At 40.7% G+C, this 23717-nt stretch overlaps 1 protein-coding gene across 1 annotated transcript in view; it reads right to left on the bottom strand.

Annotated features, from left to right (window-relative positions):
- Nucleotides 1–23717, bottom strand: part of il17rd (interleukin 17 receptor D) — a 33201-nt gene that overhangs the window by 2939 nt on the left and 6545 nt on the right. The window contains exons 2-12 of the mRNA XM_026167383.1: nucleotides 17093–17147; nucleotides 12036–12158; nucleotides 8488–8606; nucleotides 7280–7400; nucleotides 5697–5741; nucleotides 5211–5362; nucleotides 2778–2843; nucleotides 2573–2627; nucleotides 1548–1658; nucleotides 924–1108; nucleotides 703–818 (exon numbers count right to left, since the gene is read on the bottom strand). Coding sequence (XP_026023168.1) covers nucleotides 703–818; nucleotides 924–1108; nucleotides 1548–1658; nucleotides 2573–2627; nucleotides 2778–2843; nucleotides 5211–5362; nucleotides 5697–5741; nucleotides 7280–7400; nucleotides 8488–8606; nucleotides 12036–12158; nucleotides 17093–17147 — 1148 coding nt within the window. The remainder of the gene's footprint in view (nucleotides 1–702; nucleotides 819–923; nucleotides 1109–1547; nucleotides 1659–2572; nucleotides 2628–2777; nucleotides 2844–5210; nucleotides 5363–5696; nucleotides 5742–7279; nucleotides 7401–8487; nucleotides 8607–12035; nucleotides 12159–17092; nucleotides 17148–23717) is intronic.

The following is a 23717-nucleotide window of genomic DNA, read 5'->3' as shown; positions in this document are numbered from 1 at the left end:
TGGTAAGGAAAAGAATAAAGGTACATTTTTAGTTGACTCCTTACTTAACATTTTTTGTATTTTAGAAACCTGAAATGTTCTTGAAGAGGAAAAGGCACATGGGTATGGCAAGAAGACAAGAGAGACCAAAGGAAAGACGGAAACAAGTGAACACACAATGAAGAAAACATGACACCTGTAAAAAGAGGTGGGACAGAGGGGTGACACACTCGTCAATTAGGTTTAGAAACCTGTGAGCCTACCATAAATTAAATCATATATGCATCAGCATCTTCAACACATTTTGTGTTTTAATTCAACAATTTTAAAAGATTTTACTATAAAGTAACTACTGAACCCCTGACTTATTTGTTAGTTCAAATTCTGATGTTTACTTTTGATAAGTGTTAGAGGCATCTAGTGGCCATTTGAGGAACTGCAGCTGAAGGCACTTTCAGCGCCTCAACTGTAATATTCACAAAAAAATACAATTAAATATGAAGAAAACATTCACTCTGAGCCAGGGAGGAGAAGTCTCCCTGGCTAAATTTAAAAAAGAAGAATGAGACTTCAGAAACAAAGACTAATTAAAATTATACTGTACACTCATAAAAATTAAGCATAAAAAATAAATAAAACCAAATCAAACTAATGAAATCTAAATTCTAATAAATGTGATTGTCTGCTTATTTTTCTATAGAAACAGGAGGGTAAGGTGAGTACCGCAGGCCTTTGGAACAGACGGTGATGATGAAGTTTGCTTCATCCAGCTGTCTGCTGAGCCATGACATCTGACCCTCTTTGCACATCTCCAGGTGTTCCCACAGGTCCAACACAACCTGAACATGAGTGAAAATAATCAGATTGATTTTTTTCATGTTTTCTATATTTTTTTCCTCCAAGTCTTTTAGTGGTCCTCAGTTTCTTCTTCATGATCGTCTCACCTCACAGCAGCAGAAGTCCTGCAGGAAGAAGGCGAAGCTCTGGATGACACTGGTGTGTTTGGGACAGTCTCTGTTCGAGTAGCAGATGAAGACTTTGGGGCGGGGCCACGGCCGCTCAGTGGTCAGTGCTGCGCTGTGATTGGACGACTCGCTGCTCTCCTCATCCAGCTGACTGTAGATGTTTTCTAAAGGAGGGAAGAGAGGATTGTTTTAAAATGCAGCCATAAATTTAAAGTATGGTGACCGAAATTCGGCAACTGCATTTGAATGACAAATGACAAAAACATTAAGATAACGGGGATGTCGTGCAGTCACATTGATTGATTGACTGATTATTTATTCCGAGCATGAATACAGCTAATACTGTCTTCTAGTACAAGTGCTTGAAAAGGAGTGGAAAGAAGTAACACTTATATATTCTCACCCTTTTGTAATGCAAAGGTTTACAAGGGTAATTGCTTTATACTGTGTACACCTCTCAAGATAGTAAATCTGGGGCGAGTTGCTGTCTAAAGGAAAGAAAGTCATTTACACAGCAGATGATCACTATCACTAATCATTACTAACAATGTTAAAATGGGAAGAAACTGAGCCCCTTAAAATATGAATCATGGTTCCCCTCACCTTGCTGCTTCTTGCGACACATGACTGTGAAGAGGGTTGCAAATGCTGACATGACAACCAGCGGCACCGTGATGGCCATGGCACGGATAGGTCCCGCCCAGGGGGAGTGGACTGGAGGATGGAAACAAACATACCCATTTGTGAGGCAATTAGATCAGACTGTTATTTCAGTATTTCTTTGCCACAAAAAAAATGATAGTAGTGGGCAGGGCAGAGTCAATAGGTCTGAAGTTGATGTTTCATTGTGTGCACACAATGAGAACTGATTCCTGGAGTAATCCTGACTCGTTTCTAGATCCAGTGGATACACAATCTCTCCAGTGGGTTCTGGATCTATGTCGGGGTTTCGTCTTAGTTGAGCGTGCCAGGAAAACTTCTACAGGGAGGCTACCGGGAGGCATCCTAATGTCCAACAGACTTTTTTAAACTGGGGGAGAAGCAGGATGCTGAACTTTATTTTCCTAAAATTCACCTTGGACCCCTTTGTTGTGTAGAATCAATTTTGGTTTGTAGTTACACCTCCAGCCACTAGGTGGTGCTAATTTTTTATTATAAGTTAAAGAAATCAGAAAAGTCAGAGATCCTTAATGAGCTGACAAATTAGTGAAGAGGCAAACTCCTTTCTGGCTGCCAACATGTCATTGTATTTTATTGTAGTCTATTTCCTCAATGTGGACAATGCCCTGTGCTCAGCATGTGGTAAGATGATATACAGAGTCATGGACAGACCAGAGCATTCACTGAAAACATGTCATTAATGTCTGACTATGACAGCCCCTCAGTGGCTTTAAAAAAATGGATTAAGACTGTCAGTAAATCAGGAACAGCAGTGTTGCACAGGTGGGCTATTCACAGTGGATTCAGCTCAATTATTTTTAGTGCAGTCATCGTAGGAATATTTACTTAATGGTGTATTTTTAAATCAAACTAAAGACCCAACAATACTAAAGATGAAATGGTGGGATGTCAAGGTGTCTGTGGCCGTCTTTTATATACAGCGTACTGTGTGGTTGTGTGCATCTCACCCTGGCTGACGTGGTGCTGAGTGTGCATCCTGGTGGTGTTGCTGTCATCTTTCAACTGAGGAAGAGAAGAGAAGAGAGTACTGTTTAAAACTGATCATTTTTGGTCTATAAATCATCTTCGGTGAGGACTAGGCTCCAGCAGAAACCAGTTTAACCAGCTGTGAATGCTCTAAATGGAGCTCAGCTCTGTGCTACATTCATGTACCTCTATAGTGTAGGTCCCTGGAGTGACGTCCTGGAGGATACATGTCGTTCTGGGCTGATTCACATCCTGGAAATGGTAAAACACGACACTTTAGTTTTCAATAAAGACTAACATCTGCAATTAAATTTTAGCTTCCAGATTAAATCCCAAACTCCTTCTGACAACGCACACACTTAAACAAAAGCCTGCTCAGGAGGAGAGGAGGTACAACTGAAGGCCAAAGAAGTTTTAAAAATGTTTTCAAAGCACATGGGAACAGTATATTCATCAGTTTATTGTACAAGTATTAAACAGTGGTGTCAGTATCAGTGGGGAGTTGGTGCCGCCTTAATATCAACCCTGATATAGTGACGGGACAGGTGTGCCTTTTTTCATTCTTCACAAAATTGCTTAGGAGTTGCTGTGTTACTGTGTGTGTGTGTGTGTGTGTGTGTGTGTGTGTGTGTGTGTGTGTGTGTGTGTGTGTGTGTGTGTGCGTGTGCATGTGTGTGTGTGCCGTTTGTGTGTGCCGTTTGTGTGTGTATGTGTATGTGTGTGTGTGTGTGTGTGTGTGTGTGTGCAGTTTGTGTGTCTCCTGATGGTGTTGATACTGCGAAGACAGACAAAAGAAAAGAGCTGCTGGAGCGAGATCAAGGAGGATGCAGTTAGGACGAGGCTGGAACAAAAGCTTTTCATGCCACCTTCCAGTCCGGACATGATCGGGTAGAAACTCTGGATGTGGTTGGATGAGATTTAGGGGCAAATTATAGGCTTCCACATCAAATTCATCGCAAATAAAATGTGTTTACAGCTGCTCCACATTGGCCACACGTGAAGGCGAAGTGAAAATATGACCATTATATAGAGCCGGGAAGGGGGAGGGACAACACACATTTTCACAGAAAATACTAGAAGAAACTATGAGAATAGTTTGGAGAATCAGAGAAATCACATGTTTGTAACAGACTGCTAACTTGCTATTTCAGGGTGAATCTGCCACAAGAGCCCATGTTTTAGAGCATCACACACTCTACCGCGAACCCCTCAACTGTAAAGCACCAAGTGAAGCAAAATAAGGTCCAATGATGCCTATGTCTATTAGATTCAGATAGGACTCCAATGGCCAGCAATCTCAAATGTTCTTTTCAGGCAAGTCCAAACAAATGTATTTATTGAAAGGAAAGAATTCAATAAAAACACGTCTTTACAGGGTCTCAGCAGCGACCAACAAAAGCATTTCAGTTCTTTTTGTGGTGGCAAAAAAAAAAAAAAAAAAGGACAGAGTAAACCCTCTTCTGTAATCTAAATAAATACATCTCTGGAAACAACAGCATTCACTTTTTACCCACAAGCTGATCTGCTTTCCAAAACAAAGAAGAAAAAACATTCTTTGGTAATTTTCCATACAGTTTAATTCAGCTTTTTCCAAACAAAACTTAAGAGCTTTCATGAGAAAATCTCTGGTGGTCTACAGGTACTCAATAGGCACCAATATAACCTCTTCCAGTTTAACTATCACAGAAAGAGTCCACCCAAGCTTGTCTTCATATTTTTACATGCTGTACTGCCTTTGTTTTTTGAGAAATTCAACTTACTGTTTATTGATAGAGCCCAAATTTTAATAACGTGTATGTAATAAGTCCATAGTAACCAAATACATTACTAAAAGTGAATTTTTTTACACATTTTTCTAGATACACAGTTGTCATGGGTGTGTCCCTCAAAACTGTAAACAGGAAATTTAGCTTGAGTGTGTTCATAAATGTTTGTAATGCACTCATTTTTATAAACTGTATTAAAAATAAAATGCATATGCACTTTGAAGAAACACAGCATGTACAGCAAAATTAACTATTTCCAGTAGTGCACTCAAAGTTCTACGCGTTCAGCTTATATGCGCAAAGGCACAAAGTTAAACAGTTTTCAGCAGCCGCAGTGGATCTGCGATAGGCCTTGGAGAAAAAAAATAAATAAATACTACAGCTGCTCGGGAAATGACATCATTTCTCCGCTGTTGCTGAAAACCACGTGGTAGTTCACGGTGACAACGTATATTCCAAGTGTTGTTAACAGCTGGTCAGATTGATAGAGTACCAAAGGAAACAGCGCTCTGGGACAGCTGATCTCGTGATATTTAAGTTCGGTTGCATGCAGAAAGACTTATTGCTATAATTTATTTGGTCTAGATATGGAAATGGTGATTACAAAGGGTTAAATATGATACCAGTTCCTCAGGTTCTGTCATCTCCTGCTACCCAGTATATTTTCATTCGCCTACACAGTCCTTTGAATTTGAATCTGTTTACGGAGATTTATTAGAGTATTTATTACAACAACTGTCACGTTTCTCATTAGAGGTCACCGAAAACCTGCTCGAACATGGCGGGTTTTAGAAAACTTTCATAAATCTGAACTTTACTGATGTCAAAATGTATTAAACACAGCTGATCTTACCGGTTTGCAGCGCTGCAGTTTGGAGGGTCCGTCCGGTCGCAGTTTGTAGTACAGGTAGTAGAAATGGAAACCAAAGGAGGGCGGAGCCTGATCAAAGGCCACATGAAGGCTCGATCCGAGCTGAGACACGTTCAGCGTCTTTGGTGTCCAGACTGCAAACACAAGAAATAAGAACTCTAAACTCCCACGACCTCTTAGATATTGCAATAAAACAAGTACAAGAAGAACCTTTCAAAAAATACAGCAACATTTCAGAAATGTAGGACCACATTGTTGTCTTTTTCTGCTTAAGGTCACCGTAGCCTCCCCTATTTCTCATCATTTCACCTACACAGAAAAACTTGAATCGTTTGTGCAAAAACGAATTCACAATAAACTGATCTAAGAGCGAGGCGGGGCTGGGTCCAGCTTTGGTAGTGTAACCAGCTCCCGACTAAGTCGGCCTACATGTGGCTCTGGTTATGACGACGACACTGAGGAACTTACATGGTTTGCAGACCAGGTTGTCTGATCCGAGGAGCATTTCACACGCTGTAAGGAAACAACAAAAAAACAAAACACACAGAGAGATGGTTACAAAGTTTGTTTTATTGTTCTCATTGTACAGCCTCAGTTTTGTCTCAGCTTATTAAAAAAAGGGGATGTTTTGGGAAAACTAGTCTGGCTTGGCACATAGTGAAACACACAACCTCACAGCAACTCCTAAGCTTTATGCATGTTCTGTCTTGTGATCCATTTAAACTCACTTCCAAGGTGGTGCATGCATCTCGGAGCAGTGCAGTAAATCTGTCAGTCTAGCAGCATTTTTGTTTTTATTCTGCTTCCAGTATTTAATGAACACGTTTCCATCTGACTCCACATGAAAGTAAACACTGTTTTCTTCAGGACGGTAATTTTTAGGTGTCTCAAGAGGTGAGGACACTGACGTCACGTCTCTTCATTGGCTCCCTGTTAAATCCAGGATCAAACTTAAAATTCTTCTCATATACAAGGCCTTGATAATCAGTCCCCATGTTATCTTAATGACCTGATAGTACCATATCACCCCATTAGAGCACTTTGGTCTCAGACTGCAGGCTTACTTGTGGTTCCTAGAGTATTTAAAAGTAGAATGGGAGGCAGTCTCTCCAGGCCCCTCTTCTGTGGAACCAGCTCCCAGTTTGGATTCAGGAGACAGACACCCCCTCTACTTTTAACACAAGCTTAAAAGATTCCTCTTTGATAAAGCTTACAGTTTTAGCTGAATCAGATGACCTTGAGTCCTCCCTCAAGTTATGCTGCAATAGGTCTAGACTGCTGGGGCTTCCCATGATCCACTGAGCGTTTCTTTTCACATCTGTTTTCACTCACTGCATGTTTACACCTCTCTGCATTTAATCATGAGTTATTATTAATCTCCTGGCCTTTTTTATCCTGTCTCCCTCCCCTCAGCCCCAACCAGTCACTGCAGTTCTGACGGAGGTTTCTTCCTGTTAAAAAGGAGTTTTTCCTTCCGACTGTTGCAAAGTGCTTGCTTATCTGATTGCTTATCTGCATTATTGTAGGGTCTTCACCTTTCAATATAAAACGCCTTAAGGCAACTGTTGTTGTGATTAAGTCTTTATACTTTAACTTTATAAATAAAACTGAATTGAACTGATTTAAATAGAAAAAGAAAACATAAAAACAAAGCATCTTGTATCTTGTTTTTGTTTATGTCGTCACATGTATTACATACCAGCTGTATATATAAACACTCACATGGTAGAGGCTTGTGCATCCTGAGGTAGCCACGCCCTAAATCATACTCTGTTTTATCGTGCCTTGGAAGCCTAAATGGGACAATTATATTATAACAAAGAAAACGTAAAACTATGCTCACCTCTAACCAGTCGTGGCAGATGGCTGCCCCTCCCTGAGTCTGGTTAAGTCTTTACCTTAAAGTGTAAAGTGCCTCGAGGTGGCTTTTTGGGATTTGGAACAGTAAGATGATGTAAGAGGCGCCTGAAAAGGCTTTTCTAAACAATCAGTGAATCAGCTGATCGGCTAAAAACTCAGTCCCATACATTTGTGAGACGTGTAGGACTCACAGTTAGTTTTGAGGAAAGACGGAGGGAAGAAGCTCTCGTTCATCTGAGATGGAAAGGGAACCACACGAACCATGTAGTCGGTGTCAAAGTTCAAACCGCTGAACGGCTGACTGCTCAGCTTCTGTACATGAAAACATTAACAAACACAAACGTTCAACGGTGAAATTAGAAGGAAATGATGAGCGACAGTCTTCAGAGGAAATGAAGTAAATCGAAATAATACAGTTTAGCAGCAATGGTAAATCTCCGAGTTAATAAAGCACAAACATGTTTGCTTCATCCATTCATCGGGAACAGTGCACATTAATTGAGGTCATTGTGCCAACATTTTTTATCTGTGGGCTGCAGGCATGAATTGATTAAAAGCAGTAAAAAAGATAAAAGCAGACTCTAATGAGCATGTATGTGGACTTATTAAATACAACATCTCAACAGAAGAGTGACTCAGTGAGCCAGCTTACACTGTGTGGTAATTATTTCAAGGCTTCAGGGCCACAGATGTTTCAAGGATTCAAGTGTTTATCTTTGTCCAGGCAGTCATGTGCGAGTTTATTGTCAGTGTCCTATAATGACGATATTTTGGAAGAATGAAGACTGCAGATTGTGTTCCTGATCTCTTACAGCACATTACCATCAGCTTAGGAGGAGATTATTACACAGCCAGCCTGCAGCGGAAAGGATTGACTGAAACCACCAAGGGAGCTGAAGTAATTTCATATCGATCGAGGGCCAAAAAGCAACAAAAAACAAAAGAATGAAGTAAAACAAATACACATAACTATATTCTGAGAGGTCTGCACAATGATTCAAACTGCTGATGTTAAGCCTAATATGCATTAACAACCCAAGAAACTGCAGATGCAGATCCAGAGGTATGCCTTATTGAGACCCAGGCTCTCTGTCCACTCCCAAGCAAACCCAGAATGGTGTCAATTACAAATCCCTATTTTGAAAATAGAAAGAATTAGGAGTGTTCGACTTGTTTATGCATGTCTGCTTCATTTTACAAAAAGTGTGCAGGGATTAACATGCTTATCCCTCAAAACAACATTTTCTTCAGGGCTCCTTGTCCCCCTGTTCCAGCACCCTCGATAGCCGCCTCTAACATGCTTACATTTGGAAGAAGCATCTTATCCTTTGAGCGATGTGCTACTGCGGGAAATGTGAAAAGCCAGCAGTTCAAAGTGTTTTTGTGGAAATGGCCCTACCGTGTTCTTGTAGGAGAAGTTGAGCTGTCGTGGGTCTTTGAGGATGAGGTGTTGACACTGTTTCCCTTCTGGATTCTTGTCCTCCAGGTAAACTCTGAAGCCTTTAATGTGTTCAATCCCTGCAGAGACGCAACAGCAAGTTCAGTCTCACCACGTCTGCATCCATCTTTTCTCTTCCTCACCAGTCTTTTCTCCTTGCCTTTTACCAACACATCCATATCCTTATTCACTCTCTACACTACACTCCTAACCAGATCTAGTTTCATTCCTACCTTCTTCTTACTCTTCTTTCTGCCTTTCCTTGTTCCCTCCTCTTCATCCATCTTTCCCCTTTTCTCTGCTGCACTCATTTCTATTGCACAGTTAAGTAAATGTTCTACTGTATTAGTAGCCCTTTGATTTGAGGTGGGATTTTTAGGTGGTCATGGTAGAGTTGCATGAACATACCTTGATATAAACACAGGAGAAATAGGTTTAACGTAATACCTTGCCAGTGCATGCTTGTCACAGCTAATCGACAAACTTACTGTCAGAAAAAGGCAAAAGACTGAAAAGGTGGGAATCTGATGTGTTGTGCCACTTTTGTGCATGAACTCCGGACATCATGGGGATAATACAGTTTGTGGACTTTCTTCTGTTATCCTTTCTGATACGTAACACACAGCAGGAGACTCCGAAGCATGAGTCATCTGCAGACGTATTCTCACTGCCAGAAACACATGTTGTTTTTGGTGCAAGTGTTGCCTGAATCGAGGCCACAGGTCAACCGTTGCTTACTGTGAACTCAGTGGACTATTACTTGTGGTATTCTCACTTTGTACTAAGGAGCTGGGAGATTAAAGACCACTAAACATCTTGCGATTTGCAGTGTCAACATTAACTCTAAACAGTACTATAAAATCTTGCATTTAGTTATGAAAAATTATATTTGATGTAGAGAAAGGAAAGTAGCACTAATAAGCAGTAGGGCAAAGACGATACCTTAATCAGTGATTATGAATGGGCACATAGCAGCTAATAGCCTAATTTTCTTCTTTACAGTCTTGCCAACTCTTTCAGGATGCTTCCTTCAGCTAATCTTTTTGTGCCCTTTCCTCAACTCTTCTTTTCAGACCATGAAAGGTCTAACTGGTTTTGATACCTGGTACTTTTCTACAGCTTATTTTACATTACAGATAGTAACCAGTCAGTGTAGCTGGGAATCATCCCAGCTAAACAGCAACCAGTCACGGCAGATAGCTACAATTAAAAACCAAATAGTGTGTAGAGCTAATTCACATAGTGATAACAAGGCCTCAAACCTACCCTTGTTTCCTTCTTTCCTGTGCCTCCTTATATCTCCGCCTATCCCCCAGTTCTCATTTTTCTCCCCCCTCCACTCTGTTCCTTCATTTGCATGCATCTCCTCTCATCTCCACCCTCCTTATTTTCAGTCCTCTTCACTTCTCCTACAATCCTCCACTCCTTAAACCCCCGTCACTCCTCTTTGAAAGCACACCTGTCTTTTAATTATACCTATACATCGACCGGACATGTTTTTCATATTAGCTCTCCAGGAGAAAGACAGGGAACATGAGAGAGAGATGCAGCAGAACAGGTTTTTCTGTCCTGAGGCATATTTCTGAACACCTCTCTCGCTCCCTCTTTGTGAGTCGTGGATGTTTTGCATTTTAACAGCAGAAGCAGCCTGAGGTCACAATTGATCTGTTTTTCTTTCTCTCCTTCTCTTCAGTATAAATTTGGACAATCTTTATTCAAACTCAATAGCAATCAAACAAGAACCACGAGTATCTGTTTATCACAAATACAAATCTAAAAAGACCCCTTTTCACCTCTTTTATAAGATCGGACACATGTAAAGAGTTTATTGTTTGTGGTGGACGGTATTTTTTGTAAGTCGATCGAGTAGTCTGAATTGTGGCATGAATGGTTATGTTGCCTCACAGGAAAGAGTTTCTTGCGTCACCCGGGGCCTTTCTGTGAGGATTTCCTACAGGTACTCCGGTTTCCTCCCACCCCCCAAATACAAGTTAAAGTTAATCTGTGATTCTATATGGGCTCCGCATGTGAGCAAGGGAATAAAATCTATAGAAAAAAAAGAGTGAAAGTACAAGTAAAAGTAGCTTGTAGTTGAGTTGCTTTAAGTGATCAGCAGTAGATGCTCTACTGCATCTCTCTCTCATGTTCCCTGACATTATTTTTGAAGATTAAATGCAGCTGCAAGAAGTTAAACGCTAAGACTAGGCTCAGTTTAATGTGATGATGCTAAATGTCTCCAACAACTAGTCTTATTTATCCCTGGTACGTAACATGTAGAAGCTTTGCCTTCTCTGGGAAAAACACAGTGGAAATATCTAACCAGCTATCCATTCATCTGTTATTTGCCACTTATCCTGTGTCGTTTGGGCAGCAGCTAAAGCAGAGATACCCAGACCCTCCTCCAGCTCTTCTGGATGTCCCCAAGCCAGAGAGCGATAATCTCTCCAGATTGTCCATGGCCTGCCCCCAGTGACAGAGCTGCTCACCCCAAGGGTCTCTAAGGCTGAGTCCAGCCACCCTTCCTACAGCTCGTGACCACAGCTGGGGGTGGGAATGTAGATCGACCAGTTGACAGCTTTGCTTTCATGCTTAGTTCTCTCTTCACCACAACAAACCTGTACAGCATCACTGCAGACACCACACCAATCACTCGTGACCAAGACCGCAAGACTCCTACTACTCCTACCCGGGGGAAGCAGCTTGTTCCCAAACCAGAGTGGGCAATCCACTCTTTGCTGGCTAGGAACCATGGCCTCAGACTTGTGACTCAGCACACGGTGGAGGTCATGGCTCAAGGAAGCTGACAGACTCACACAAGATCCTGAGACCTCCGAATCCGACAACCTCCACCCCTTTAAGAATTCTGTCCATGAAAGTTCTGAATGGGATCCGTGAACCAACTTCAACCTAGAATGAGTCCAACTTAATGCTGGCAATGCAAAACAAGCTCTCACTGCAGTTAACAACAATTAGTCACAGACCTTAATTCGGGTGACCAAAAAAAGAAAAAAGTCTTCCTGCCCAACTCCCTAATTTTACTCATCTGGTGCGCCACAGCCTTCAGCCTTGTTTCAGATAAATTCTGGGTTTGTCGGTAAAGTCTTGGCTGTCTTACAGCAGAAACCTTAAGCTGTGCAGATCTCAAAGAGGAAATCTGGCAACATGTGAGTATGACATGGAGAATTTCAGGGAGATTTCTGCCTCTCCCTCTCTGTGTGAGAAAACAACGGGCCGTTTTGTCACAGAGAGGGAGAGGCAGCAGAGGTTCACCTTACACTGTGCGCACACACATTCCTTCACGGTCAAATCGCGGCATTGTTGTGTGAGATGCGATCCTCTTTCCCTCTCTTTCCGGCCCCGATCAAAGGGACACACACGCACAGAGCTGGGTAATCTTACGATTTGAGCACTTTGAACTTTCTTGCTCTTCCCTCAACTTTCCCTGTTCTCTCTCTAAAACTGTCTCTCCGGATGATCGTGCAAACAGGCAGGCCGACAGGTAAACAGACCTAGTGGGCTCGCAGACCAGTGGACAACCACGGCGGCCTGATCGTCGCAGGCTAGATGACTGAAGGAGACGTTGGTGACCTCACGGATCATGTGCTTCCCCAGTGGGTAGTTTAATGAGCAGTCTGCAGAGAGAAACAGAGAGATATGAAGAGATTAACAACAGCACAGAGAGCCGCACTTTAACAAAAGATTTAATGGTTCTTGAAACAGAAATCTGAGCCTGATGGACAGAGTAAAGATTAAAGACTGCAGTTAACATCTTCACAGCCATTTAAGGACCATTCAGGCTCAATTCCAGATTCTTGCAGGAAGGTTATGGACTTTTGTCAACTCTGCCGATTCTTTTATTATAGTTTCCAGCTTATTACCATCCATAAGTTAAAATCTAAAATTAAGTATCTTGAAATTTCTACTTAGCAGCTAAAACATCTGAGAAAACAACACAAAATTGAGAGAATAACTTGAAATTTGAGACATACATTAGTACAGTAATTAAAAATTACTGTACTAATGTATGTCTCAAAAATGGGAAAATAAACAAATAAAACCACAAAACTATACAAACTATAGGTACAATAGACCAAGATCATGCTAAAATGAAGGATATGTAATTCTGAATTTAAAATATAAGAAAGTTTATGGTCCAGAGCTCTGGTGGGAGATGCTCTGCGCTACTGACCTTTCCTTAATGGTCAGGCTTAAACTCAGACATTTATTTCTATTCTTAGGTCCATATGTCGTCTTTTCATTTCAACAGCTCCATAAACCTCCTGGTTAAAGTTTCTGCAGCCAATCAGGAGAAAGTTAGACTTAAAGGGCGGAGCTAAAACAGCTTGTTTGAACTAAGTTAAAGAAGGCTTAATTTGAACTGTGAGTTGTTTAAAGCTACTTTAATGAGAGTCCAGAATGACTGAACATAACAGCTCTACTTTTTTAAAAGTCATACGATTGACATCTTTTGTGTGTGTGTGTGTGTCATTATCTTTAGATAACCCTCTAAGGAGATACTTTGAGTTAAATTAAGAAATGCATTATTAGCAGATTCCACAGCTGTCCGATCTGTCATCCATATTTTATTAACCTTCATTAATTCAGTCGCTCTGGGTTGTTTGTCATTCACCTCCTCTCGTCTCCAACATTTCTCTTGTTTTATCTTGAGAGACACGAAGTTGGAGGGGCGGAGGAGGAGGAGCAGCCAGCCATGAACCGAGAGGGATCGGAGGAAAAAAGATGGACTTAGGATGTAGAAAGAAAAGAGGCGTGAACTCAGACACGACTGACTGCTCCCCTTTCCTCCTGCTAACCATCGATTGACAGAAGTGAGGAAGAGGAGGAAGAAGCTGGGAGAGAAGAGCTTATAAAAGATGGAGACGGATGAGAGAACGTTAGACACGAGTCACTGCTCCTCTTGCTCTCGCCTCTTCATCCTCCTCAAAGCAGGGTCATGTTCAGGGCTAAAGGAGAAGGTCACAGCTGGTTGCTCCTCTTCCTCCATCTTCCGTAGGATGTATGGAGGAGAGGAAGGCTGCAGTTCTTTTTACTCTTCTTCCTCCTTCCCTAATCTTTGGTTTCAGCATTTATAAAACAAAGCAGTGTAAAGACAGAAGAACGAAAAGAGGGCTAAAGTTCACTGCAAACGTTTTCTTTAGCTGTCCCCTTTTTTCTTCCTGTTCGCTTTCCAATTTAAGAAGCATAGGAGGAGGCGCTCACACAAAGCACAGAAAGAAGAGGAGGCTGAAGGAGACCATCACAGTTGCTCCATTTATTTGTGCATCCTCATCTTCTTTCAATGCTTCATCCTTCAAAGTAGAATTATGACAACTTGAACCTACTGTTTTTAAAGTATCAGCTTCAGCTGACGTTCTTCTGAAGCAGATTTCAGTCTGAGTAAAAAAATTAGAATTATTCAATGACAGTGAGGCACTGTCAGATTTCTAAAATGCATAATCTTTAGTTTTGGTTAAATCCTCTGGAGCATGTCACGCGGTTTGAGGCACTCCGACTGGATGCTCAAATCCTGGACATACTGTCAGCAAACGAAGACCAAAGCCAACAATTAGTTACCATTCAGTTAATTTTCTGAACACTTTTGTCAGCTAGGGAGGGCTGGAACCTATCCCAGCTGGAGCAAAATCCGTGGACATAGCTATGTTGAGATCATCCATGGAGAATAAAACTCAAATAAATGTTTTGACTAGCTTTGCTTTTTAAAACTAGGCTCCAGTTTCGGCCCCCTGAAACTGGTGTATTAAGTAAGTGCTGAAACCAGCAACAAAGACCTTAAATCTTTCCTCTCATCAGGAAAGTGTTTCCTAAGGTTATCGAAGGAGCTGAAGGATGGACTTCGATGCAGTCACACTTCTTTCTTATCATGACCAGAGGAGACATGGATTTGTACAGGTATAAGGCACCTGTTCACTTCTATATGAAGCTCGCTATCTTCATATGTCAGCCTCGGTTACACAAGGAAGTGTGATGTCAGGTTTGAAATAATCTGAAAGAGGAGGTCTAATATTGTGGCAAAAATGTTTTCACGATTAATGACGGCTGGGACGTGAGCAGTTTATGGGTGCGTCTGTAAGTTAGAGCTACAGAAAATATCCCAAACACGACACTGGACAGGTATCTGACAGAGCTTACAAATGTACGGTTTTAATTTGACAAAATATCCAGGAGTTTTTAAAAATCCCGGACATCACAGTTTTTAAATGTGCATTTGTTTGAATGTGTGGATTAAAAAAAACATTTTGATCAATGGTGAGAATTTCCCACAGCAGGATGGTGTGTTTGCAGCAAAGATGATAAACCCATGACCAAATACATAAATAAATAAATAAACTATCCTCAACGTATTGCTGATCCTACAATCCTTTCTAGGGAACCTACTGGAGGTCAAAGGTCACCCTGCTTTATAATTCCCATGACATCACTTCCAGCAAAGAGAGGGTGTGAGAGAGGAAGCCTCTGGCTCTCCTTGATCCTCAAACTACTGAGGTGTGACACACACACACACACACACACACACACACACACACACACACACACACACACACACACACACACACACACACACACACTCTGATTGTCATGCTAAAACACTTGAGCGCTTCACTTTAGCTCCAAGCGTGTTTTCATTTCATCTGATCTTCAGAATTCACATGATCTTCTGACCTCTGACCCACACGTCATTGCTTACATAATATGTGTTAAAGCTAGATTAAATGAAAATCAGAGAAATGGAAGAAACTCACAAGACGACCCTCAGACAAAAGAATCACATTCTGTTAATAATGCAGTTTGACATTTTGGGTAATACGGGGTGATTTGGTTTAATCTGCAGATAAATGTCAGCAAATACAAACCTACATAATGTTAGCGTAGCATAAGTGCTGGAGACACAAGGAAAGAGCTGACCTGACTGTGTCCAAACACAGGGGAGGAAATCTTTAAGAAATCAGACTCACTCTAATTTTTAAAAAACTGAACCTGTGAATCAACTCAGAATCACTGAACACAGGAACTGCAGTTACGGCACAAACAGTTAATAAATTAAAGCTGCTGCTGCACTTTTCCCTCGTGCACAGTTTTAAACTAACTTTGAAACTATACAAAACATCTTGGACCTTACAGAAGGAGGAAGGAGGACTTTTTACATTTATTAGATGAAACACGGAATAATCTCCACCAAGGTTGAAGTTGTTGTCCACTCAAGTCCCTAGATCCAAATACAGGTTTTCTTATTTAAATTTAATCTGTATTTATGACAATATTTTTCTCTATCGCACAAATATACGGTAACAATTTTTTTTTTCAAACTCCTCAATCAACACGAGCAAACTCCATAAAATAGTTAAACCGCATGTAGTTGTTAGCTGCAGGGGTTGCAATAACACTGCAGACAACACACACACACTTTCTGAGGGATCCGAAAGCGTTTCCTCGCTCATGGTCACAGACAAAGAAGGGAGGGAGGGATCGGCCACGGTTCAGGAACTTGACTTTTACAGAGAAAAGAACAAAAGAAGAAGAGGAGGCGCAGGGTGGTGGTGGAAAAGGTGGAGGAGGAGGACAGAGGAGATGATGTGGGCGAGGGTAAGGAGGGCTTGCAGATTTTCATATCAAATATGACAGAAAATAAACTATTTTATGATCAAATTGATCTTTGTGAAAGATTTTAGGTTTACCCTCAGAGGAACGAGTCACACCTGTGGAGGATTTTAAGTGTCAAATACAAAACGATCTCCATAAAATGCCTGCATGAAAGCTCTCTTCTAGTCTGTAACACTTCAAATTTGATATTATAATGTGATTTTATTTGGATTAACTAATAAATACCTTGAAATTCAAGTTAGGTAGAGCAAACATAATCAGAACTAGATTAGATTATTTTTTGTTATATATTCTAGAGGCTGATGTTAAACATGGCCAGAGAGTCCAGTAATGAGGTCTGCAAATTTAACTGGTCTTAACACTTTGGACTGTTTTTTGCCATCTCAGTCTCACACAGCTCAGCTCATTAAGTTCAAAGCTCATGTTTACAAGGGGAAGCCAATCAGAAAGAAGCTGACTTTGAGGGGTGAAGAGATGAAGCAGCTCCTTTTATACATGGACTTGCTACGACCCAATGTAAGATAAACAAGGATTATAATTGAACAGCAACACATGGAGTCTACCTCAACCCCCCCCCCCCCCCCCCTTTCAGACAACATCTGATGACCTTTCTTGTACCCATAGTGACAAGTTTTGACACCTAAGTATGTATCAATAAAAGTGGTTTCATGACCATTAGAATAGTTTACAGATCATCTTCTTGCAAACTTCTGATGAACACACAATTATTTTGTTCTGTAAGCAGGCCTGAAATATGACGGACACCAGCAGAGCTTCGATGCTTCCTTACTCCTAGTATGCTTTTAATGGGTAAAGATTTAAGAGAGTACACCTGATGCAGACAATGCAATGTGCAAACCAGAGGAAATGTACCATGTGTGCTACAATTTTTGCTACATTTAGTCAGCCACTTTGTGCAGATTTACGATGTTTAAGAGAAACTCACTGTCGGCTCTGAAGGTAACGGCCAGCCTGCGGCCTCCATCTGCACCTGAAGGTACCTGAGGGAGAAAACAGAGATATATGAGACATATGAAAGTAACCACTCCTGGTGACAGGCATGAAAAAGCTTAAACTTTTAGCAGAAGATTATGCAAACCAGTCACCTAGCATGGCTGTTTCACTTCTTTTTAACAAAATGACAATAACGGTGAACAGACATTAAGTCTACTTGCTTTCTAGCCATGCAGATGTAAAAGCCATGACTTGGTCTTAAGATGGTGTCAGCAGTGGAAATCTTAGCAATAATTACATTTTTGTAAGATAAAAGCTGGCGCCTGAGAAAGGTCACCAAATCTCCATTTAATAGACAGGACTGGGCTATCCTTGCAACCTCACCCATGAGGTCTATTTAATACAAAGAACAGCAGATACAGTAACACATGATGAGCAGCAAGATAAGACGAGACATCAGCTCCCTTGTGAGCTACAATTACCCAGAAGCCCATTCTCCATGTTCCCACACAAAGATGAGGACTTTCTTTACGCATGTTTCAGCCTCGACTGTTTCAGCAGTTTTACGGCTTTGACCCTTTTTTATGTTCTCACACACACACACACACACACACCCACACCCCTCAGGTTTATTACAGAGGTGTCAGACTGGTCTCACACACCTGAAACCAATCAAAGAGACACCCAGCTGAGTGTGTGCGAGTGTTACTGACGGTGTGCTGTTTATTAGCAGCCACTGTACCTCACAAATACAACCCATCCATACAAAAAGACACACACACTTTTAATGACATACTTGTGAAGTCCCTCATTGTCCAGATCGCAAAACACCTAAAGGCAACACAACAATGATAAAAATAAATAAATAAAATAGTCCGCACAGACACACACAACGTTTCATCTAATCATGTTTGCATTAATCATACGCTGTGCTTTAAGTTGGCCTCTGCTGTATGAACTTTGACCTTTAGAAGTTTATATGCTGCAGTGTGTGCACGTGTCCCGCTGGCAGCATGAACTAAAAGGCTAATTAAAAATCAAGGGGGACGTTTTTTCCACCAACAGCACAGGGGGAGGAAAAAAAAAAAAAGGGACTTCCTGGTTTCTTGCACTGACCCACAAAAACCTGGTTTTGCATGGAACTACATTTTTGCTAAAAACGTACGAGATAAAGCATAATAACAAGTAAATAATTTTACATCACAGGTCAAGTACTCATTGCGAACACACATTTAAATTCCTCAAATTAGATCGTTCACTCTGGTATGAATCAGTTAGACGTTACAAGTTTGTCAAGTTTTAACAGCAGTGTCACCACAGCCTCTGTGACTGACAGGTTGAGTTTTCCGTGTCACACCGTAGCAGTAAGCACTGTTTACGGTGTTTGTTTACAATGCACGGTGCACGGTGTTTGTTGCTGAATTCACTTGTCAACAGTTATTATTTTGCTGTGCTGCAGTGGACAAACTGACAAGCATCAGTGGTTTTATTATGATTAAATAAAATAACTCATGAGAATCACACGTTGTCTAAGAAAAGGGAAAAAAAGTTTTTTTAATCAAATAAACAAACTTAATATTCTAAAATGCAAAAAAATTAATGTGCCGTGACGCCGCTGCTGGCACTTCTTAAAGTCACCAATGTTTACTTAACTTGACTATTCAAGATATCAGACTTCAGTCATTCTAATTTTTTTATATTTTTTTCTAAGTAATAGTCTATTTAATAGTGATGTCTTAATACATAAATTATAATTAAGACAGTACTTTTGATCCGCTCCTACTCTGTTATGGGTTTTGCATTACAACATTTCCTGTATCTCTTCAAACACTCCAGCATCTTACAGGACAGAAACACTTGACTTGGCTCTGATCTTCACTGTCTGACAGTCCATTATGAATTTATTTGTTTCCAATCCAAAGCAAATGTTATTTTGGTAAGCAAATTTAAGGTTGATCATTTAACATGGTATAAACATTGTGTCTTCAATAATTAACAAATAAGTAAAAGCCATCCAATTGGGGGTCAGGCCCAGACTGACTATATTGGCCATCGTGCAAGGGCAGAAAATCTGCAGTGGCACTAAGAGAAAAGTGAGGCCCATGCGACAAGCTTAGCTACAGGAAGAGCAACGAAGGGCCAAAGCAGGCATCCAACCTACACCTCGACTGCGTACCATTCAAAGCTGAACAGCTAGCAGACCTCTGTTGATCTGAAGGTAAAAAGCATCGACTGGTTCACCTACAGAAAAAAAATGTTGAGACATTTACTGAGATCCTGTCAAATAAAGGCTCCTTTTTTTTTAGTCTTTTTGGGTCAAGGTGAACAAAACAGCAAGAGACAAAGGCACACCGGAAAGGAAAGGGGTGCACCTAATTTATAAAACAAGAATTGGAAATTCACTGGTATTTGTGTAGCACTTTTCTAGTCTTACTGAAGACTCAACTTACTTGAGACTACAAGGTAGATTTAACCATACATTAATTAAGTGCTTTACCCACCCAGCCCTGATTCTAAGGGGCTAAATCTCAGCGTTTAGTAAAAGGTGTCTTGTTCATTTCACACTCCAACTAATGGCAACTCTAAGCTATCCTAAAGTTACCCAGCTGTGTAAAAACACCTGGAGTTTTTACTAACTTGCATATTTAGATAATTCAGAATTAACGAACTATTTCTACCCCTCTTCACCACCAGTTAAACCGCCCACCGCTGTGAGTCAAACTTTAATACTTTACAGCAGACACACACACAAAAAGCTTTTTTTTCCTGTCGCCAGGTGTTTCTCACTAGTAATAATCATTATGCTTCTCCCCTGCAAATATCCACACACACAAAAATACGCACATCCCCTGAGGCCCGAGCAGACATGAATCCACATCAGTAAACAACTGAAAATACAAGTAGTTCATTATCACTCACAATAAATGACCGGATGAGCAGCTGTTTGACATCCTGTCCGCAGACACATAAACAAACCAGTCCAAAAAAAAAAAAAAAAAAAAAATTCACTTTTTCAGACAAGAAGAACAAAACTCTTTAAACAACATAAAAACTTTTGAAGAAACACTGAATTTCCCTTGGGAATCCCCAAACATCACTCACACACACACACACACACAAAATCAGTTCCTGTGGTAATCAGACAGCTAATTGCAGGCTCAGTTAGTTGAAACAGTAATTAATCAGCGCACACAAGGGAGGAAAAGATCTAAGGACTCAGGAGAGGAATGGGGGAGTAAAGGATGATGGGAGAAGTAATGACCGAGCCTGCAGGGAAGGAAAAAGGGAAGGAAGGAAGGAGGAAAGAAGAGAAGGAGGGATCTGATTAAACAGGAACTTCTTCAATTACAGCTTTTAAGGTTCACTTAGCAGACTTCTCCTCTGCTTCGTTTTGTTTGGGCCAGCCAGACCAGTTCCAGATGTGGGGACAAACTCCCAGCTGACCTCTAATCAACATACTCCTCCTGGGCTGAAGCATAAACAAAAGTTCCGTTCAGGGGAGGAAGATTAGAGGAAGATTAGAGCTGCACGATGAGCTGAAGTGCCTGCAGAGCAGAGCGTCTGTCAGGCACCATCACTTATGATGCTGCTCACTTGTTTCTCAGATATTTTCAGATTTAAATCACAGATTTCAAAACGCAGTTCCATTTAAGCTCATGTGCAGCTACTTGGGTTTAGACAACATTTTTTCCACTTCTTCCAGAATTCATAAATGTCCATCAAGCTGCAGTTCAGGCAGCTCAGGTCCTAATGTTCAGACTTCTCTCCAGTTTTGTCCATATGCTTTACTAGGGTGTAACATGCTCAACAAAAGGGGGGTTAAAACCTGGTTAGCAATCAGTCTTCATAGAGTCATTTATGTTATCTTATCTTTATCTGCTTGCTAACTCTGCCGTCATTGGGTATTTCCGTATTAAAATGGTCCTTGAATTCCCAAAAGCAAACAAACACTGGGCAAAAGCAATCACCACAGAGTTAAAAACAGTCCAAACTCTTTCAGTGTTGCTGTTCTTCCAGGTGCTACAATAAAGTTTAACATCCTTCCATCAATGAAAAAAGAAGACGTAAAGCTTTCAGCTGAATTGCAGGCAGGAAGTCTCCATAAAAAGCTGACTTACCATGTACTAAGTGAAGTATTTCTAAAAATCATACAGCACAACTGTAACTTTGAACTTCACATGTAATGATGGGCTAACTAATGGTTAGGCTAATATACACATTAGATATGCTACACATGGACAGTGCTAATAAAAAGCTGAGGAGGCCGAGAGTTTTTCCAGGCTCGTGGTAATTAAAAATAAATAAATACAAATAAAACATGAGACTAAGCTCTTCAGCACATTGTTAAAGCTGTATTTATCTTCAACACTTGGTTTCACTTCACTGAAAATAAAATAAAATAAAGTTCTTTGTCTATTATAACTTCTAAGTCAATGCTAAGGGAGCAGCAAAACCACAAACATAAACAGCAGTAGCTTACAGGAAATGTGAAAAGCCTCTACATGTCTTTGACACTGCCCTCAGGTAACTACAACATGCAGATGTGGATCTCCAAAGCTCTGAGCAGCACCCGGAGGCTACCAGTCCACTGCCAGGCCTGGATGTTAATATGCCACAGTAATCACAGCTGCTTGTGTGATGGTCCAGTAGGCTGTACCTTAAACCAGCCATCCTACATTCATGCCCAACTGAAAGAACCTGAGGGATGAAGATGGAGCTGGTTCCCCTGTTTTATTTCTTTCAAAACTGCTAGGCACAATCAATCAACATTCAGAGAGCTCCAGCTGTTATTTCAGTTCATTCAGTCTAATCAATAAATATTTGTTTAGATTGATCCCAAGGAATGATTGGGACTGCTATGATAAAAATGAAGTGTGCTTACATGTGGTCGGGGACATCTGATTGCTTTTCTTTAAGTGAAAAGTTGAGTTCGATTACTCCTATCATGTTAATCATGTCAATATTATTAAGCTATAATTGATATATTTTTACTCATCTCCCCTCCTGAGTCCGTCTCTGAGTATTTGCTTCTAGAGAACTTGTTTTCTGCACGCAGATGAGATAAGACACAATACGACCACTTTTTAGCAATTCTGCGAACTTCCAGAGACTACCCCACCAAAGAAAATGCTCCTTTATGGCAACTACTTCAAAAAAAGCCACCTGAACCTTTTTATCTTCATTGAAACTTCACTGAGGATTTCATTGCACACAAAGAACAGCGAGACCGTGTGAAGCTGATGAGGTCCTTGTTCATGCAAAAGCCTTGAGGCTAAAAACTCAGCCCTCTTAATGTCTTCCTGCCTTTTACAGACAAACACACACCTCCAAACACTTCCATATGGCACAACAAGGCCGCTGATAACAAAGCGCCTGAGTCGGAGTTGGATTCAGTCTGTGCTGGTCTTGTAGGATCTTGTTCACTGTGTGTCAAATACCGTTTTGGAGCAGATGCAGACTGTCAGTTCTGACGAATCGCTGCATCATCATCGTGATCATCATCACAGGGGAAAAAGGCTGTTTTTGAGGCGGACGGAGACCTTTAATCAACACTGATAATGTACTTTCCTTCTATCCTTCCCTGTAAACTGGTATTTTACACAAGAGAAAATTATGCACTTTATAATTATTATGATCACCTGGTGAACTTTGTTTTTTAAAATCATGTCAGGACACATGAACTGTGTGGCAAAAGATTAAATCTTTCTGATGTAATGGAGTCATGTTTTATTTTATTCTTCTATCAGAAGAAAAGTTAAAGGATTTATTTTTAGGGCTTTGGGAGTTTCAGCATGGACTGAGAAATAGTTTAACTTCATCCTCATAAATCACGGGAGAGTGATACTGATGAAAGAACCACATACTGTTGAGACACGGAACAGATATTCAACATGCAATGCATAAAACACACCAATCCAACACACTATGAGTGTTTTTTAATAACTCAAACTGATTCTTGCATAGTACAGTTACATTTCAATCCCCACTAAAGCATATTTAATACAAGGCAGCCAGTAAAAACACGGTTAAAACTGTTATGTTGAGATCTGTTCATAGATTCTGTTCAGTCAGCGTGAGTAGGATGGATGAAAGTGTTCCACCTTAAAAGTGCAGCTAGATTGTTGCCTCCACATGGCACTGAATTGAATCATTTCACGCATTTAGTGTATAAGTTAACCAGTAAAGATGAAAAGGCAGCAAAATATTCTGCTACTTATTAAATATACAAGATAGTAAAAGCCTAAGACTGAGGAAAGATGGCTATAGCTCAGGGGTAGAGTTGCTCATCTACTAATCAGAAGGTTGGTGGTTTGATCCCCAACTTCTCTTGTCTGTATGTCAAACTATCTTTGGACAAGACAGTTAACCCAAGTTGCTCCCCAATGCTTACCCAATAGAGCACTTAATTACAAATGCAGTCAGTCGTTCCCGTGTCCTAAAGATGGGGTTGTTGCCACATTAATTTACACCTTTTAGCTGATTTTCTCATTCTATTATAGTTTTTCTTTTAGTAAAATTTACTAACAGCAGACCGGCTCCTTTTTCAAGTTAACAGGCTCGCAGTTTGATAGGAAACCCTGTGGGATCATAGATTAAGTGAGGAAGTGTGCATCCAT

Source organism: Astatotilapia calliptera, chromosome 5 (genome assembly GCF_900246225.1).
Source record: "Astatotilapia calliptera chromosome 5, fAstCal1.2, whole genome shotgun sequence".
Classification (NCBI taxonomy): domain Eukaryota; kingdom Metazoa; phylum Chordata; class Actinopteri; order Cichliformes; family Cichlidae; genus Astatotilapia; species Astatotilapia calliptera.
This window is presented reverse-complemented; position numbering and strand designations above follow the sequence as displayed.